This window comes from Notolabrus celidotus, chromosome 10, assembly GCF_009762535.1.
Source record: "Notolabrus celidotus isolate fNotCel1 chromosome 10, fNotCel1.pri, whole genome shotgun sequence".
Classification (NCBI taxonomy): Eukaryota; Metazoa; Chordata; class Actinopteri; order Labriformes; family Labridae; genus Notolabrus; species Notolabrus celidotus.
Genome location: NC_048281.1, coordinates 9,085,544 through 9,106,367, shown reverse-complemented (window position 1 = coordinate 9,106,367; position 20,824 = coordinate 9,085,544). Strand labels below are relative to the sequence as shown.

The following is a 20,824-nucleotide window of genomic DNA, read 5'->3' as shown; positions in this document are numbered from 1 at the left end:
CCAGTGTGAAAGGACGACGGATGATGATGAATTAAACATGGAGGGTTTAAATATAGACTTTTGGGGACAAAGGTGGTGGTGTAGTATCTCATTTTAGAACCTCCTCACATCCTCCGACATCAGGTTATTCTACTGTGTGTGAATCCAAACCCTGATCTGTCCACTTTCTCTGCAACAGAGTTATTTATTAAGTTCTAAACCACACAAATAAAACACACAGCTGCTGCCTCTGCATATGTTCCTTTACTGCATGAACACACACTCTGTAAACATTTTACATCTCAGCACCCAGCAGAGATGGAAATAACTCTTATTTTTATTAATGAAACTATATATCCATGACCTTTATTATGGGAGTGCTCTTCCGGTTAAAAGCCTGTTATGATATGTTTCATGGTTCTCCTTTCAAAAATACTTAAAATTCCCCTTCCCTCCAAAAATGGCTGAATTTATGTTGTTGCCATAGTTTCCTGGCAACTGGTTCTTATAATATGCAATAACTGAAAGTCAAGGGAATCAACGTGAACCGTGTTGATTTTACTTTATGGGTTTAATCTGAAGAAAACATATATTAACATTTTTTATAAACAAAGTCTGTTCTAAAGGCTTGAATGTGGAGTGTTTTCTTTTTCAGCACACTATGAGGATGTGTCATTCAAGCATACATAACTCTAACAAGGAAAAATAAGTGCACTCAAGGAGTATATTGACTTTTATTTCTTTCCACAGTCTTAAAGGACACATCGAAGTGCACAGAAGGGCATGTTTGTCAAGCACTAACTGCCTGGGCTCTAAAAGTAAATTTTACACACCTGCAGCAAAGCAGGGATCATTTATTGGTCAGCACTTCCCCAGGTGTTCTATTGGATGAGATGTTTTGACTGGAGTGTGTCACAATACAGCAGAGTGCAGAGCAGATATCTGACAGTGTGCATTTCATGAGCATACAGAAGCAGCCTGAAGAGACGGGCTGGAGCCGGAGAGCAGAAAATCTTTGTAAACAACAACAAATCTGAGAGGATCCAGCAAGGTTCACCGTGAACAGAGTAGGCCTTCGTGCAAACAGGGACTGCTTTAGCCGGAGGGAACTGTAGTCGAGTTGAGCTGATGATTATTGCCGAGTTCATCATCAGGAGTGAGCTGTTCCAGAACAACAATAACACAAACAGAAGTGATAAAAAGAATCAGAAAAAAACATTGTATATCACATCGTTAATGAAAAGAAACAGCCCTCAATGCCGAACAAATCAGATAAAAATAGACTTTTATACAAGGAGAAATGTAAAAATAATAGGCTTAGCAGAGGCCTATACCAAGAGGTCAGTCCAACAAATTCAGGGTTTCTTTTAAGGATGGGCATATCAAGCCAAAAATACTTGACACACACCTGTGCCATTAACAGACCGTTTGTGTGGCAGTCACGTTAACCAGCAGCAGGACGAGGTGCTGCTAGTAGTGGGCACCGACAGCATCTGTCTCGATCTTTATGTCAGTGTTTCTGCGACCCGTCATGGCGTGTGTGTTTACATTTTACAACCCTGCTCAGTCTCTGAAAACACATGTGTAGTAGTGTGAGATTCAGAAATGGAGAAAATCACTGCGACTGTTGATAATCTTTTTCTTCTTCTTCTTTTGCTATTTAATGCAGTTAGCATTCTTCTTCTTCTATTGGCAAACAGCTTTCAGACGTTCTATATCCACGGTCTGGCGGGAATACTATATTACAACCAGGCACCAGTAAAAACGATGAAAAATTGTACTTTTAAAATGAGAAAATATTTGAAGTAATTCTTCGATTTTTAAAAAGAGAATGGATATTCGAATATTCAAAAATCTTTGCCCATCCCTAGTTTTTTGTTTCCTGGCTTTGTAAACCCTGACAGAGAAGATCAGGATTTGCAGTTTCACAAATGTAGATACCAGCTCAAGAGGTCTGTAAGCACAGTCAAACAAAAGGAGACGTGATATCAGCATATGACCAATAACAGATATGGATAAGTCTTCTATCATCACAGTATGACATGAGGAATACAGTAAACCACACAGCTGCATTTTCAGAATGGAGGAGGAAAACTGGCAGGAGACGAGACAAATCACTGAGTGTGCATGTGTACATAAAGGCTTCTATTTCTTTCCAGTATTGCATGATACATCTGACTCCTTGACTTCCCTTTATTCCCTTTAATTAATTTGTTGCACAGATGTATGCTTGTGGCATGCATGAACGTCTTTGATGTAATGTTTCAGCTGCAGTCCTGATGTAACCAAATTAACAGGTGTGGAGCAGAGCTTCAAGTAGAAGAAAAAAATAAGCTGGTATTCTTCTTATTCACTTATTGGTATGTGTATCTTGCTGCCAGTTTCAGTAAATCATTAGTCTTACATTTTTAATTTGTACAGTTAATTCAAGACACCAGAAGATAATGCAGATTTTCACAACATGCATTCAAAAATACTTAGTGTGTCACACAAACCAAGAGCCTCTGCATCACTCCCTCAAAGCTCCTGGAAGAGGAAAAACATGAATCAGGTGATTGTTAAAAAAAGAAATGTGCAATTTAAAGCAACTCTAAGTCTGCTTTATGTATTTATGTATTTACATACTTATTAAAATGTTGTGTTCTAGTCTAAAGTATAATTGATGTCATTCAGAGTGCAGTTTGATTAGTCTTCCAGCAGCGAGCACACGGTTATCTGGCATATTGGACAGCGAATCATGTGGGTGTTTTTAAGTAATGATGAAAGAGCTGAGGGACTCATTCCTTGTAAACATGTTTATGATTTTAATGAGTGTTTGATTAACACATGCAATAATGTGCAGCATGTTACTGTCATTCGCTTTGCAATGCAAATGAGATATGGATCATATCAGGCTTCAGAGGAGAGCAGTCGATGAAGAGAAACTAATAGGGCGAGTTGATGAAATGATGGTGATCTATCTGCAAGCTTTGAGGTGCCCCTTCAGAATAAACAGCACACATGTTTGAGAAAGCACTCCAGCTTGTTATTCACTGTGCAGCATGTCCCAGAAACCTTAAAGCACCACTTTAACAAATAAAAGGTACCGCTTGCTATGAGACACAAATTAAATCGGGTCTGTGAAGCATGGCAGTGTAACCTGTATTCCTCCTGTGGCTGTCTCGGTCCTTCAGTACAATTTAACTTGTATGTATGTATCTTTGTGCTCTCAATCACAAATGTAATAATGTCTCACTGCATGAAATAGCAGAGAAATGTGCCGCACAGATATCTTGCAGTTATACGTGTTGAGCTTCTTTTACATATTGTTCGGTTCAGTCGGGACTAACTCTTATCTCAGCAGGACGAATCAGTGTTTTAATAATGAGGACAATACCACATGCTGACCGACTAATTAAAGACACAAACAATAAAGACAGCTGGGTCTAAAGGGATAGGATTTGAGTTATTTTAATAGATGTAGAAAGTTACAATACTACCGTTCTTTCGACAGTCTAACTTCATGCAAAGATTTTAAACTGCAGGTGAAAGCTCGTTAAGACATATTTGGCATCTTATGATAGATACTGAAAATTTCTAACATCACTCCACCATCTATTCTCTTTTCTCGTTATCTCTTCTCTCTGACCTCATGAAAGGTGGTAGAAGGGGGAGGTAGAGCGTACAGCCTTGCTATAGGCAGGGTTGAGCTGTAGCCTGAACACACTTCTTGCCCTCCCTGTCCTCTTCCTAACACCTCTCCTCTCTTAGTTTTTCTCCTTCCTTTTTTCTTTTACCACTTGGTTGTGATGAGCTGGGAGAGAAAGCATGGAGGGGAAGGTGGTTCCAGGATGGGTTAGCTAACTGCTGAGCCTCCCTGCTCCTCCTGTTAGAGCAGGGGTTCCCAAACTTTTTGGCCTGTGACCCACAAAATATATGTGCCAAAGACACGTGACCCCCACTGCCCTTCGGATGTAGCTTCAAACTTCATTTAGCTGGTCTACAGAAAATAATACACCTAAAAGCGAATGTGTCTCTTTCCTGTGCTGTTATGAATGAACTGCTGCTACTGATGCTTTTGTTATTGTCAACTAACCTTAACGCTAACCTTAGGAGTCATCTGGCAACAAGGAAAGGTAAAAAACAAGTTAGAAAAATTTCCCTCCCAATATAATTGAGGTAATAGACAAAATAAGACATTTTAGATTACCTAAAAAAAAAAAAAAAGATCTTGGGACCCCCCATTGGTGTCTTGCAACCCCCCAGGGGGCCCCGACCCCCACAATTGGAACCCTTGTGTTAGAGGAGCCCCTGTGTGTGATTTGGCCTCCATGGTGCCCTCTTTAAGTTTAGCTACACAGTTTTCCCGCATCCCATTGACCTTCAGTATTTGCCTAAGCACATTTTGTGAACCATGTTTCATTAGTTTAGAGCTCTGCCAACTCAGGCTGAGTTTTATCATCATATTATACCAAATCATGGTGTTAAGGTGGGCGGGCCTCAGCTATTGCAAAATGTATGATTTCATTCTAAGACTTGAAATTAGTCTAAAAAACAGTTTTGCTTGAACAGCTGTTTGATGTAAAGTGACCTTTTGGAGTTTGAATCAATAGTTTGCCTCTCTGCTGAAAGTGTTTTCTACTTGAATGCATGTTGTTTGTTATGTGGGCACCAGAATAGTGAGCATGTAAAGGTGAAGCATTTCTAAATTCATAGCCAACTTTACAACAACAAGAAAGGCTTTTGATTTGGGTTTCTATATGTTCAATCAACTTCTGAATTTCCCATACTAATCATAGCTTTAAAGTTGTCCTCAGCAAAAGTGTGCACTGCATAGTTGTACAATTTCTCACCCTGAAATCTGGTGTTGTTGACATTTTGCAGGTATACCTGTTCACATGGTGTTAGTAGTTAGTGAGTGCAGGTGAGGTGACCTGGTGCAGAAAGACCTTGAGATAATGGAAATGTTCCTGTTAGAGCCACGGGGGAAGTGCAGGTTACAAGCATATCTGCTGACTGCATGGAATAATGCAGCATCCAGGTGCATGCTGGGAGGCTGCTACTCTTCTGCTTCCCTGAGGTAGAAAAGTCCTTGCTTAAGGGAAGAACTGGGACCGCTTTAGAAACATTATTCTCCAGAGGAGCTTTTGTGATGTTCACCTGCTTTTGTTGCTGACATTGTTTTAGATGATGGTGACGAAGAGGAGGAGAACAATGCGATCCAGAGGAAATGCATTGTAGCTAAAGGACTTTGCAGTTATTCCAGCGAGGGTTTCTCTTTTTCTCGCTCTCTCAATCATTTCTTGTTTCATAAGCATATGTACTTAGAGCAGCAGTGCGTGTGCAGCTAAGGGGAAAACAATTCCCAATGCATCTTATTCTTAGCTGGCACGTCGAGGGCTGTAGCAGTGAAAAAGTTGATGGTGTGTTGGGAGTTGTTGCTTGGCACACAGAAGAGGAAGCTTTTTGAAGCAGAAGTTGTCTTCTTGCAGCCTTAAGTTATCTGTGGCCTGATGAGAATGAAGTGTGTCACTACTGGTGGGTTGTGTGGGTGGAAGAATACAAATCAAGCAGCGATGAAATGAGCATATCAGCTCTGACAGATAAGGTTAATTTATTTCTATGCAGACCAAAGAAGGGCTCGAGTGTTTTGGTTGTTTCTTTTTTTGTGCCGAACATTTCAAGCACATTAGAGGTGTCATTAAAGCGGCACTGAAGTGTGTGCATACTGAAAAGTTCAGACTCAGTGGCACATGGCCCTTGGACAGAGTGTGTAGCCCAGCAAGTCAATTGGAAATGATTCAGACTGTCTTGTTAAATAAGGCTCAGTAATTAATTAAATCTCTTTATTGATGATGTCTAAAAGGTTCTCATTGCAGTGGAGGTGTTGGGCTAATCTATTGCTTAATCTTCTAATCTAATCAGAGAATGATACTCGTTTATTTCTCTGGTGGAGAAAAAATCGAGTCACAGGCTGGAGGGACTGCAGGGTGAGCTGCTCTAATTTGAGACTCTTGTCTGCTCTTATTTTGTCACTCAGCTCACTGGTTCATTCAGGGCAACAGGAGACAGTTTATTGGATGAGGTTTGTGATGGGCCTCTTGCAGTGGGACACGATAGAAGAATAAAGTTGATGATGGCATTGAACTGTCATTGTACTGAGGGGTACTTCTAACATGGATGCAAAAGTGTCAACAGAGTCGTGGCCTTCTAGACTTAAGTGTCTTGAAATCCAAGCTTTTTGTGCATTTTTACAGTCACCTCTCTGATTTATAGGATGTCTCCTTGTGTGTTTGATGAAGTTTTTTCACTGTGTGACACATTGAAGGCATCAATGTGTGGCATATTACACAACTGTTTAATTCAATGCCTGAATATTGCTGTGCAAAATCAATGTTATCTATTTACTTTTGTTGTGAAGGGACAGTGTACAGTATTGAACAACAAGTTGCAATTCAATGCATGCACAAGCTTCAAGATTATTGCCATGTGTATCTCTGCAGGTCACACAAAACACATAATATAGAGACACAAAGAAGGCCGTCGCAAACACACACAAGCACACACAGCAGCAGTAGCAACAATGATAAGTCAGCTGATTTTAAAGCAGTGATATGAAATCTGTTGTAACAGGTTGACAAATATTGCAAGCAAAGCAACATCTGACACATCTGATATGTTTGTTATCCTACTTATCAGAGTTTAGCTTTCAGCCTGTCTTGGAAATGATTCACAAACAAACAAAATCAAAATTAAAAACTTTTCAGAATCATTCGTGTCGGGTGCAAGAACTGATAAGGAAAGTCTCACGGCCCTCAAATTGGCAGCACAACTTGATAACATTTGAGTCTCAGGATTGGCAGAGTTGGCTCCCGTCATGATGTCCCACTGATATGTTTGGTGTCCTTTTGAAGCCACAGCTGTGTTCATGTTGAGAGTTCAAGGCCGGATGTCTATGCCCCTCTTATTGTTAATATGAACGTCACAGAGGACTCACTGAAACCAGGTCGGGCCACTGCAGAGGCAGTAACAGAGGGGAGACAGCACCACTATGAACCAGCAGAGTAGGCAGGGTGGGACACCGCTGTGAGTGTGTGTGTGAGAGTGAGTGTGTGTGTGTGTGTGTGTGTGTGTGTGTGTGTGTGTGTGTGTGTGTGTGTGTGTGTGTGTGTGTGTGTGTGTGTGTGTGTGTGTGTGAGAGATGATGTAGCTATTTCTTTGTAGTTGGTTATTTTGTTTTGGTTTCTTAAGACAGGTAAACCAAAAGGGAAAATAGCCTTTCTCCTTTTATACACAGTCCTTTCTTCTTTTTTACCTTTCCATTGTCGTTAAAGTTAAAAAGAAACGTCCATCTGCTGCACAGATAATGATTCCACTGCCAGCAGTGCTTGCTTCCAGTGTGTGCAGAAACAGGTTGTGCTCAAGTTTTTACAGCTGCTTCATCAGACACCGACTGCAAACTCCACCTTGATAGTTTCAAGGTCATGTAAAGGTGCTTGTGCAGAGCAGGGACTGTATTTTAGTTCATGCACTGTGCTAAAGGAAATCAATTCAGATGTTAGTCGCAGCAGAGGAGAGTTTCTAAATTCGTGAGGGGGAAATGCAATGTTTAAAAACCTTTAGATTTGAAGAATGAAGATGAGTAATCACTCAAATCTTCACCTGAGCAAATATTAATCCTTAAAATTATATAATTATGCATGATTACTTCACTCAGTGAGTTCAGCAGGAGGTTCTGTAGACTGCTGAGTGCAGGTGTGAAGGATAATTCTGCCCTCACCTGATTTTAGTCAAAGCTAATCTGAAGTGTGTTTTCGACTCTGCAGCCTCATCAGTGTGTCGTACAGACTGATGCCCTCACATTTATGCAGATAGAGGGCCACAGTTGATTTTGCTCCTCTTTGGTGTGTTCACAGCTCAAAACACACGCTCCTCTTCATATGTGAGCGTGTTTGCTACTTACTGCCTCTCATTAACATCTATTTGATGAGTGGATGTTGTCCCTATGATGTTGTTGTCATGCAGCTTTAAACAAGCTCTTGTGTCATTAATCTTCTCTAGTGTTTGAAGCTTTCCCCCACGGGGTTCGTTCATACCACCGGAAAACAAACTCCTACCAAGTGGGTTTCTGATGCAGCCTGTGAGCAGCCTAGAAGAATATACATGGGGTAGAATAGGCATTACATTAATCCAGTGAACAGGGGCAATGGGTGGGCCTAATGCATGGACTGTATTTAAGAAATTGACATCGTCAACACAAAAAGTGTAAAGGTTTGCAGCCTCTTAAAGCCTTGTTTTGGGCAATTTTGGGTGTCACCATCTTGTTTTTTCTTGAACCAGAAATGGCCATATTTGGACGAGGGGGTGCATTACTAAAACTTTATCTTGGCTGAGAGGTCAGTGCGGTCACTGTGACCTACAGCACACCCTCAATGTTACTCTGACAAATTAATACAATGCATTAAGGAAAACTTGAGACTAGTGGTTGAGACCATGAACTTCTCCTGAAATTGTTTGCTGAGATAGAAATGAACTTTGATGGATGGTCAATTGCAATCAGTGCAGTTGCCTCTTGCTGGTGATTAGATAGAACACAGGTTTAAAGCACTTCCACATTGGCCTAACTTTTGAAACCACATAACCTCACATTCCTATTTACAGACTATGATCCCAAATGGGTTACATTCAAGGGCTTTGGTCCCTCTATGGACCCCTCAAGAGTTGTTGTTAACCCATCTGGGACCTCCATGGAAACTGAGGACTAAGTGGACTCATCTAGAGGAAAGCCATGGCTGATATTTGAAGAATTTGATCTTTCAGATGTAAAGTAATGACTTCATTGTGCCATGGTACAGTGTGTACTTGACACTTGGCGGTCGATAAATTCCCGTCTGTCGATGTGCTCCAGGTTCTGATAAAACAGTTTTTGTTCATCAAGGAGAAAACTAAAGTGTCTAAGCAGTGAACAACAGATGCCGTTTTTAATTAAACATTAGCACAGGCAAGGGCTGGCACTGAATCCGTACCCCCCAACACATGCTGCCATATTTACTGTCAGCATCTGCAGAACCGGGCAGCACTGTTCTATCTTTAACAAGTTGGCTTTGAGCTTGACCAGCTGTGACATTTAGTGAGACCTTAGGGACTGCAGACACAGCATTCAAGCATTACGCAACCATTGCTCAATAATTTACTGTGTGCTATGCATATTACATTGTGCCCCCGGTTCCCACTTGGCCCCAGACTCTGTACTTTGTTGGCTGTGAAACATCTGCCACTGTAAGGTTTTCTACCTCTACCTCTGTGTAACCCCCCCCCCCCACTGAGACTGCAGCCAGAGTTGTGTGGCTGTGCAGCAATTTGTCTCAATCTTCCCCTTACTGTTAGCAAGTATGTAAGCTGTCTGACCTTTATTGTAGCCAATTCCCACAAGCGCAGTCAGTCCCTAAATTTGCATTTGGAAGGTGTAGACATAAAACAATGAGGAACTTTAAATGCAAGACAAACACTGGATTCTCTTTCATTATATCATCCACTATTGGCCTGCTTGTCCTGTTAAAGCGGTGTTCAGACACAAGGGCAATTATTTTGGCAGAAAGTCTGGATAGCAGTCAGCTTCCCCGTGCCTCTAAAGGCATCTTTGTAGGCTGGTGCAGTCTTTTTCACCCAAACTGAAACTAACATGTCTTTGTTGAGCTGGCTTTGTGCACGGTAAAACACAAGAAAAGCTTTTCACCCATTAGTGTGTAAAATATCAAAACCTTCGTTAAATAAACCAGAAAAACAATGCCCAGGTTAATTAAGAACAAGAAAGTCTGTGATCAGAGGTTTCAGCATGGTATCTTAAGATGCAGAGTCTTAACAACCTGTACAAAGTGTCACACTGTAGACACAAAGCCGTGTGCAGTAACTCTGTGTTCTGTACATTTTATTCCTACCGGTTCATTATCTCTTCCTCAAGTGGTCAGAAATAAGCCCATCGTTAAGAAGACAGAGATAATTACTGGCTGCTGTAGTCAGGACTGAATGCTGTTTTATTTCTGTATTGCCGCCTCTAGTCTGTGGGCAGAATAATCTTTTATTTCCTGACAGTTATGTGGGCAGCAGACTCTGGAGCTGGACAGTTAAGACCCTAATAAATCTGGCATTTTCAAAGGGAAATTACACCGTGTCTCGTGGCTCACTGAGTACAAACACTGAAGGAGAAATATCATTACCCAAGCCTAATTTATTCCTTCAAGGAGTCCAGTTTATGGCTGTTTACGGTTCTAAAGGAGGAAAAACTCACCTGAGCAGTATTAGAAAAACAAGATTTAGCATCATAATTATTTAAATTAGCTGCAATTACACAGTAAATTTCTGAAAGCTTCACAACTTTTGTTGCACAGTAAATTCAACTCTTAAAAATGCAGCTATGCTTAAAAGGTATTTATTTTAAAGCAGCAGTACGTGGCTGTCATGTGTTTGTCTTTTTTAAATCAGAACAGTGTTTCAGAGACTGTTTTGGCGCTGTTCTTTTATAGATGTATTGTAGAGCTTAATCTCAAAGCCCATCAGCCGTGGTCCAACAGTCGAGCCTATGGAGCCAACGAGCAATATTTATTTATGACCAGTGAATACATGACGACAGACATCCTCCTCTGTACTCTGGTCTTTGTTGAACGAATGATTAGTAACAGCAGATGTGTAAATGGGTCTGTAGTTGAAAGACAATGTCTTCTGTGGATGTCTGATGCCTGTTGTTTGCATTCAGAAGCAGATATTGCTCTACAGAGATTAAATGAAGGCTAAATGGCCAAGAGACGACAGCTGACGATTTCCAAGACTGAATTCCTGCCAGTCCTTCTCTGCTTTCCACATGGACTGGTTCCCTGCATACAACTAAAACTGCAGGGACATGATATCCATCACACCACAAATGGAAACTAGAATGCTTCCAACATGGAGGTACAATCAGCTTTTTTTGTTAGACTGTTCTTCTAGATTATTGCAGCTCACTGCAGGGTCACTGACCCGTTGATGTTGGACTGTACAGCAAATGTGGATCCTTCTTAAGTGGCCTGTCAGTTTATTAGCATGCTACCTAGCTTACTACATGCATCTAGAAAGCATTAATGTTCACGTCCAGCTCAGTCTTTAGTGGAAAACAGAACTCAGAATACATTTCCGTGAAGTGGATTCTTAAAACTTTAAATGAAGCTCTCAAACAGGTATCTGTTCTGACCTGGGTACATTTGCATTTAATTTCATCCATCTGTTGACTTCTGCTCAAATGTGTTTCTGAAACTTGCTGGCTGTGCAGTGGACTTCCCACCTGCAAGAACATTTTCTGTATCATTGTCAGATCAGAAAATCTGAATTGTTATATTGCCAAGGCACCATAGATCACCAAATGGAGTCATTCTTGCCTGTAGCCATGAAACTGTACAGCTCCTCCCTTTGTGTGTCATACACTAAATGGCCCTGTATTTCTGATTCTGATTCTGAAGTAAGTTTACACACAAGATAAATTTGTCTGAGTGTTTTTAGATAAAGAAACAAGAATACATCGCAAATATGTACGATGGTCATAGTGGAGGAGTTGTACAGTTGTGCAGGAATGTGCAAGGTGATGGTTGAGTGCAAATATCTTACAGTGTAGATGAAACTGTGTGCATGTGGAAAGACAATTCTTAAGTCCAGTCTGCAGTAATGTAACACACCAGGTCTGATGATAAGAGATGATGGGGCTGGATGAGAGCCTTTTCTAAGTGTCGTGGGGAGATCATGAGGTTTTGGTCCTGGTGGACCACAGCCTCCTGCCTGAGGGGAGGGTCTCAAATAGCCAGGTGAAAGGGGTCAGCCACAATCTTACCTGCACGCCTTGGGGTCTTTGAGGCAAAGAAGTCCTGGAGAGATGACGGATTGCAGTAATTCACCCTCTCTGCAGATCGTGCGCCCCACACTGGATCCAGAAAACTCAGTTTGAAGAGATGGCCTGAAGTAGTTTTAAAAAAGCCCTTGCTGATTTGTCCTCAGAGCAGCAGTCAGAAGAAAGGACCAGGGGTCTCATTTATGAAGGTTGCTTACGCACAAAACGGGGCCTGAAATTGGCGTACGCCAGTTTTCACGCCAAGTTTGTGATTTATAAAAAACAAACTTGACGTGAAAATGTGACTACCGGTAAGCAAACTCTGACCCAGGCGTACGCACATTTTAGAGGCAGGGGGAAATTGGCGACGCAGTTGGTGAGAGGGGGAACTGAAGTCAGATTATATTTTGATGCCTTTTACACATTTCATTCATTGAATAACGACATATTAACAGACCCGTGTCACCATCATCACTTAAATCTACACATTCTATTTGAATGTGTGTCTGTGGTGAGTCGTTTCCAATAAGCTGTCATTAAAAGATAAAAGCGTGACTTAAAGTTCATCAAATATTTCATCAGCTTTGTCTCACCGTCACATTTCTCCAAGGGTAGAGGAAACACACGGGCCATATCCTAACGTGTTCGTCGGGAGGTAAAACCAAAGTAACATCAGAAGACGTAAATAAGCTGCCGAGCAAAGTGACAGTCATGTTTTCAATGTTTCTAACGCTGTGCAGAGTCACTGAGTGTAGTTATACTTTAAATAAAGACTGCTGTACGACGCACACGGAGCGCAGAGACACGGCCCCGGCTGCCTCACACACTGATCACATCTTCCTCACTTGCATGTGTTTACTGTGTTAATGAGAAAAGTGTGGAGTAAAGCCATGACCGGTTCTCACAGTTATCATCTTACACATCACAATCAGTCAAAGCGCAGGTCAAGCTTCACGGGATGAAACCAACGCATTAAAACTTATATTCACGGATCAAACTTCTGTCAGATAATATCAGAGAGGAGATCTCTGAAGGACGTGAGCTCTCTGTAATGTGAAATAAAAGTGTGTGTCCTGTAAACATGAAACACTGCAGTGAGACGTGCGTAATGATGAATGATGGCTGCTCTTGCACTGCTGACGGATACATGCTGTTGCGACGTGGAGTCACTCGACTTTTTTATTTTTATTTGTATTTCTTTTGTGTCCCTCCTGCTGTAAGAAACAAACAATGCGTGCTCTCTGACCTCCGCTTCATTCACGAGGACCACGGTTTGTGTGTCAGAAACTTTATTCTCTCCGTCTTCCTCTCTGTTGTTTCTGCGATTCACCGTGAGAACCTTTGATCTTCCGGCTCATTTGTATGCATCTTCATTCATAACGTGCTTTGCATTGACTGTATATGGTTGAATGTGGGCGTGAAAAGGGCGGAATACGAGGCTTGAACTACGTGCGCATATCTCCAGGTGGTTTGTGATTTATAAACGGAACATTGCGTAAAGTTTGCGTGCGAACGGTTTTATAAATCAGAATTACGCCATTTCCGGGTTTTCGGAGTACGTACTCTTTTAGTAGGGATTCTACGCACTCTTTTATAAATGAGACCCCAGGTGATTAGAGTTTGACTTACGCTGTCATGCAAAGGTGAAGTGGTTTATGAAAAATGTCAGGGGCTTTTCAGCAGCTACACATGTCGCACAGTGCACAAGACAATATCACATCCTTTAAAAGTTGATGTTACATAATCTGGTAGAGTAGAGGATGAAACTGGACAGAGACAACATATGTGTAAGTTGTCTTGAACAAAGAAAAGCAGTCTTCATTTTTGAAAAACACTGAAGACAGATTTTGTCCAAATCGTGAAACCTCGTCACAGAGCCTTTCAACAAATGTTTCCTTTTCCATTGTATGTGGATAAGTGCAGACTGTTCATGAGTCTTACAACCGGAACCACAGAGCACACTTTGAGTTTTAGAGAAACAGTGAATCACTCCTCTGTGACATTCAAAAACAAATGTGTTTGAATGTTTCTTCCTGAGGCCCAAACATAAACGCTGCTGCAAACACAACGTTTGTGTACCTGTCATACAAGGACACAACCTCCTCTTCAAATCTCTCCGTTCCTTTCATAACAAAACTGACAGAGTACTGGGAGAGAGCACCAGGTTTAAGGAGAGGAAGAGCTGTGTTTTTTTTTTATTGGTGACTAATGGAAGCCTCTGCAAACACTAAATATATCATTTTTATCGAAGCCTGTATTTAGCTGAAGCATGATTTTGTCCAGAGAATCACATTTTAAATTATGTATCTGGATAAAATCAGCTTTTGTTTGATTGTATAAGTTTAAGAAGAGCTGACTTTGCATCATGGAGCTGTAAAGCCCATTCCTTCTGAAATAACAGAGAAAAACTGAGCTGACTGCATGAGAAATGTACAGTGACCATTACTTAATCCACATGAGTCCACCTTACTTGCTTAAGCAGTGTAGAAAAAAGCATGAGCATTTCATTATTCATGGGGTTACAGACGTAGGACATTACTTATACATCAGAGTCTGAGCTTGTTCTTTTTTTGTTACGAACATTTCATTATTTAAGGAGACAAGTGCAGAGCAGAGCAGAGACCTATGGTAATGTTTTAAAGATCACAGGAGTGAGCTCCTTTTTATCAGGTCTTAATATTAATTCCTCTCCCTGAGGCATGCACTGATTTGACTTAAGCAGCAGCAGACATCAAATAAAATTATTTGGATATTTTTTTATAAAGATGCTCTCTTCTGAGACGTTTTGAAGGGACTGTGGTTTCTGTCAGTTCCACCCTTGTGTGGTTGTGTGGTTTGTGGTTTCTGTGTGGGCTTTTTCAAGCGATTACAACACAGCAAATAAGATAATGGTTTGATGCTCTGCAGTACACTGCATGCTTTGAGTTCAGGGCTTTCAAACAAACAGGGCAGTCCATTACAACTTCATAACAAGGATTTTAAATTACTCTATTGTTCTCTTGAGTATGGGACAACCATGTATGCTCAGTCAGTGGCTGGTATAATACAGTATGAATAGATATGCACAGCTTTTAATGAGTAGTCCTGTAGTTTTTTAAACCATTCACCAGATTCTGATGGCTCTGATGTAATTGTAGTTCCCCTGTGGTATTTCATTCAAGCTTCTGTTTTGGGGAGAGGCACCTTTAGATTTAGTTTTAATTGTTTCACACTGTCACTTTAAGGACTCTCTATGCTATAGACCTTTATGCCAAGAAGTTTGTTTTAAATCAGAGTAGAGCCGTACCAGTGTATGCACAGTCTTCTATTTTTCATCTTCTTCTGTGGAGAATGTTTAAGACTGCTCTCTTTAAGATGTCTCTAAACCTTCTTGTTGACATCACACAGCCCTTAAAGTGTCATGTTCATGATTTTGTATGAAGAATAAAACATGTTGAAATTTCATTTTTTGCGCGCACAGGATTTCAATTACCACTGGAAACATACTTAAAGCTGCTGTTGGTAGTCATGATATGAACATCAGTTCAGAGAGAGATTTCGAATGTCAACACTCCCCCTCCCCTCTCTGCTCCCATAAACCCTCCCACAAAAGATTGTTGTGCGTGTTCTATGAGGAAGTAGTGGCTTCCCAGCTTATCAGGGCGACGTAGTGGGGCCTCCACTCGACCAATCAGGACGGAGGATTGGAGATTAGCTATGATTGGTCCATCATAACGGGAACGAGGGGAATAATAACATTGCTTTATACAAAGGCATTGGAAAATGCAGAGATTTCGCAATAGTCTCAAATTACTTCACTTACCGTTGAGTACCGATGAGTATTATGACCTTTTCTCCAAACCCAGCAGAAAAAGAAGTAACGTTTTTGACACCATTCCTACCAACAGCAGCTTTAAGATAAATATCATCATTACAATCACTTTCCATCCTCCTGCCGTCACTTTTTTATATCAGTTTATATCGTACTTGCTGAAATTAACACATTTGAAAGCTTATTTTAATAACTCTGGTAGTGCTTGCACCAGCCAACGTGTCTACAGATGAGCATATATGATAGGCTGGGTGGGCACAGGGGAAGTGGATACCAACCATGTCAACTTACAAAAGCAAAACTCAAAATCAAATCAGGTATGGGGAGAGTGTATCGTACGCAGGACACACAAGAACATGAGGACACCACAGACTGTTAGCAAGACAAAAAAACATGTTGGTTGAATAAACACAAAGAAACTATTATGCCCGGACTTTTACGATATGTTGGATCCTGCTAATGATCTACTATCCCTGTGATAGCTCTGAAGGCAAGTTGCCACTGCAGACACATTGATGTAGCCGTATTTTAGCTGGTTGAGAACCAGTTGAAATTTTAGACCTGGGATGTGCATACCTGATTTCACCGTTTTAAAATAAATGCCAATGATAAAATTTGGTCAGAGCTTGCTTGGATATGTCGGTAGAGTATGGCACAGTAATGAAACTCTTCTGGAGCTTCAACATAAAATATATATATATTTTTTTTTTCTGAAGAATAACTTTGATAAAACTGTTTTTCTGGGCTTTAAGTGACAAAAAAAAACAAACACTCTCAATGTGTGTACTGTGGTGGAGCAAATTCCAGCCCTCAGAGCAGCCACTGCAGTCGGTGTTACAGCTGCTGGCTCTAACAGCCTATCTGAATTATTCACCAGATTTTAACCCATTTGTCATTTCAACCCTTCATTATGAGAAATCAGACTCAGGTTAAAATATACCTGGATCTTTAAGTTTACAAGTTTGATGCATACTTAATTGTCGTCACACGGGTGTTCTCTGTCGTGTCCTTTGAGGGTTCTTCCTTCTTGACTTTGACACAAACAAACTCTGTTGTCACGTTCAACAATCCAGCTCAGTACAAAAGATTTCTCCTGCTGGCAGCACACACTTCTCTTCCCTCTTCACAAAGCATGTAGTGTTACCTAGAATATAAAAAAACAGGCCTTCTTTGTTATTGTCTGGCAGTGAAATCCTCCTTTTTATTCTCACACTTAATCACATTACATTAAAATGGCACTCACTTGAGCCTGTTTGTCTGTCTGCCGCTTTGTTACCGCTCCGTGAGAACAGTGAGGTTTAGAGAGTATTTGTTTTTAATGACACCTTTGCATTTCTGAAAAGAGTCGGCTTCAGCTTTGTAGTTTTCCCTGCATTGTCTTTTTTCAGGGCAGCTTTAAAAGTTCAATTTTCCTCATTCAGACGTTTTCTTTCTTCTCTTGTTCTCCACAGACTCTGAAGTCATCTACAGAAACACCGATGGTCATGTCATCAGGTTCAACATCCTCACAAACGAAACAGAGATTGTTCTGACAAACACGACATTTGTGAGTGCATATTAGTGTCACACTCTATTTTAGATTATCAGGATTATTGTGTAAACCATCTTAATTAATGCCATTGCAAAGACGATTCAGCTCATCCTTTTCTGACTTTTTTCTTTCTACTTCACATCAGATCAATTTCAACGTGGAAAAGTATTCCATCTCCCCAGATCTGAAATATGTTCTCTTCGCGTATGATGTCAAACAGGTGAGTTTCATAAAGTCTTACATCTGTCATTATTTCCTCACTCTCAGGACCAGCCTGAGACCCCACTAATGTTTTACCACAGTGTCAACAGGCAGAGGGGGAGTGTGCTTGACTCCTTTACATAGACGGATTTGATATGACTTCTGAGATCAGTTTGACCCTGGTGTTGCTTTCGCTATAGATAATGAATCAATATTGTTATGGTGTTCCGACCAATCAGAATCAAGTATTTAACACAGCCATGTAATAATTTGCCTCCAGTAAGCTGGTCAGAGCTCTGGATGGTGCAGAGAGCTGGAAGCTGTCAGCACAAACTGTCTTTGTCTTAATAGATATTATGAATTGTGTCAGGCTTTGTAAACAATACCATGGTTATTACATTGATGTGTGTGTGAAGCTTAAAGGTTAAAGCTAAAAAAGATGGCTGACTGAGGGCGTTGGACACCTTATCAGTCTAACGCTTTCAAAAATGTCTCTCTTGCACGACCCTGTGTATCTCTTAAAACATTTTAAATCATGTATCATGCATGCAATGTGACTTTTTCCACTAAGGTAACATATATGGCATTTAAACAGTGTATGGTATGATTCAATGATATTCACGCAGGCCGACCTTTTCAGTATTAATGTTTGCAGAAGGTAAACAGATACAGTGATGTCATGCTGTGTTTGTAGGTGTTGATGAATTCTCTCCCTATCTGTTGAGCTGACTCTCTGTGTAAAGCTATGTTTAGCAATTTCATGATATTTTGCAGCTATCTCTTTTGGTTTGCATGTTTGTTTGTAGACTTCTGTCTGGATTTGGTTGAGCTGATCGAAAAAACTCTGGTTTCATACTTTAACGTCAGGCATGTTAATTTAAGGACCTTATTTTTGAAGGTTGTTTACTTTGAATCTTGAGCTCCTTTTTCAACTCCTTTCTAGAGGTAATCATATAAGTAACAATACAACAAGTTTGTTTGTGTACTGTTTAAGTTTGTGTGAAACATTTCTTTACACAGTGAATATGCTCGGAATTGCAAAAGATATCTCTTTGCAGTAAAACAAGGATGAAACATAGCATTCCACTGCTGCAGAAGCACACATTTTTTAACAGCACAGTACCGGTCAAGATACATACTATGGTATGAAATGCTGAAACATAAGGATTCCTTTTATGCAGCTGTTATATCTAAAGTTGCTGCATTAGTGTAAACACACATTACATACAAGTTGTGATGTCGCAGTCCTAATTACACGCATGCTAATAATACAGAGCTCAAACTGAGATAACGTAGGAACCAAAAACACATGAACAAAAAGTCGATCTGTAACCTCTGAATTATCACCATCATGTCTTGATTTAAAGGTACAGTGTGTTTCAAGACGGTCTCTTTGTGCTGACCATTTTAGGACATTACACTCTGTGACATTATATTTCAGTATAGTGACAGTTGTTAAATGACTCTCCTGCTATCATAACTGGGATCTGCTATATAACTTTGCCTCAATTGGATGAAAACTTGGCCGACTTTTGAGTAACTTTGTTCTTTACTGGTGCTGTAGTTGTGAGTGACAGCTGGTCTCAATAATGAGGGGTGCACTTACTTTACAGATAAGCGGCAACATGCACCATTACGAACACATTTGGAAAATAGGTAACTAAGCCAGTCCTACTTTCCCTAGATGTTTTATAGTGCAGTACTTCTTGATCATCATGCTTAAAGATGTGCTCCTATAGCCACCTGTCCGGCTTCAGTGTGATCTTGAGATGCTGATGAAAGGATGCTTACATCAGCAAGTGTTGTCAGGGGAAGATGGTGATGAAAGTGAGCATCATGAAGTTAAAGGAAAAGCAATGTTGTGTTTGATTATCAGGTCAAAAATAATAATTGAATTTTATTAATGATCTCACTTCCTATCATATAATCTTAGCTCTCCATTCTAGCTCTGAGTTTAAAACATTTCAGCCTCCCTTTATTCTGGATGTTTAATTTTGTGCCCCAATTTTGTCTCCAGATGAAATAAAAATGATCCAAATTGCCCTTCAAAAAGTCACACCTAGTTTCAGCTTTCTAGAAAATGACTTCAGATGTGCTTATGAGGAGGTATGATTTTAAGATTTCCCTCTTCTTGGCTGCATGAATATTTTATTTTAAAGTTGTAAGAAATGACTGCTGTAAGGTGTCAGGGCTGAACTAACATCTGCACTACAGTCTCTGGCTCTGTCTGTACACATTTTGACAGGAACACGGGTCGGAGGGGGCGATTAAAATTCCATTGTGGCCTGTGTGTGGCTGTCAGGTCACATTCATTCAGTAATAGAGCAAAGGGGTAAGTTTGAACCATAATTACCAGCTTTCCATCAGAAGGAGTCGATGCAAAATGAGATATGCAAATAAGCTCCTCCACTCTGGAAGGGATCAACTGTGAGGATTAGTGACAAGGCAATTAATCAGGACTGATTTGCATACTTTGCATGATGACTTGGACAGTACAGCCAGTAGCCACAAGCCTGGTTTATTTTTAGCACAAGGTTACATCGAAGAAAGAACATAGAAGGCATTTTACTGTAGGTCTTTCTCAGTCTAGCTTCAAAAGAGCATTTAGAGGGTTCCAAACGGAAGATGAACGGACTTTAGCTTGGCATTACCACCCAAAATAGATTTACAATCAGATCTTTACTGGAAAAAGGTGCAGGTGAGACTGGCTTAACCTGAGGTTTGACTGACTGAGAATCTCATAGCTTCTCTCTCTCTCTCTCTCTCTCTCTCTCTCTCTCTCTCTCTCTCTCTCTCTCTCTCTCTCTCTCTCTCTCTCTCTCTCTCTCTCTCTCTCTCTCTCTCCCTAAGTAGGACTGGGGATTGTGTTTTCTTCCTTTCATAAGCTCCAGTACTTTTGGACAATGTTGAATGTAGGACATTGTGTTGATGTAATGCAAGTGCTATTGAAGATCTAAGACTTTGAAAATCTCAGTGTCTGGTATTCTAAACTATATTTTCCTCAAAAGTCACTGACCTGACCTTGGGTTAGGGTTGCATGTTTCAAAGAATTTGGTCTTTTTTTTAGTTGTGAACTTGTGCCAAAGACCTTAGAAGAGAGTTGAGAAAAGTCATCTAAAGGAAGCGCTGATTTAGCTCAATGGTTAGATTGTGCAGCTTATGTACAGAAGCAGGCAGCTTCAAGGTCTGACCTACTGCACGTCACTCCTCTCTCTCTCTATCTATCCAGTTTCCTACTTTGACTACTGTCCATGTCTACAATGTATTAAAGCCCAATAATGGACTTAAGAATGTATAAACCATTGAAAAGACTGACTCTCAGCTTCTGTCGTGGTTTTCCTCAACCTGCCTGTCAACCTGGCAGCATGATATTCAACAAACCAACATCCTTGAGTGTGACACTTGACATGTTTGATGAAGAGTTATATCAGCAGTTCTTGTTGGAAAATGATTGACTTTTTGAGGAGGATCA

At 40.6% G+C, this 20,824-nt stretch overlaps 1 protein-coding gene across 1 annotated transcript in view; it reads left to right on the top strand.

Annotated features, from left to right (window-relative positions):
- The window catches only part of LOC117820660 (inactive dipeptidyl peptidase 10-like), a 210,450-nt gene that overhangs the window by 138,298 nt on the left and 51,328 nt on the right, over positions 1-20,824 (top strand). Inside the window, exons 4-5 of the mRNA XM_034694508.1 lie at positions 17,072-17,166; positions 17,297-17,371. Coding sequence (XP_034550399.1) covers positions 17,072-17,166; positions 17,297-17,371 — 170 coding nt within the window. The remainder of the gene's footprint in view (positions 1-17,071; positions 17,167-17,296; positions 17,372-20,824) is intronic.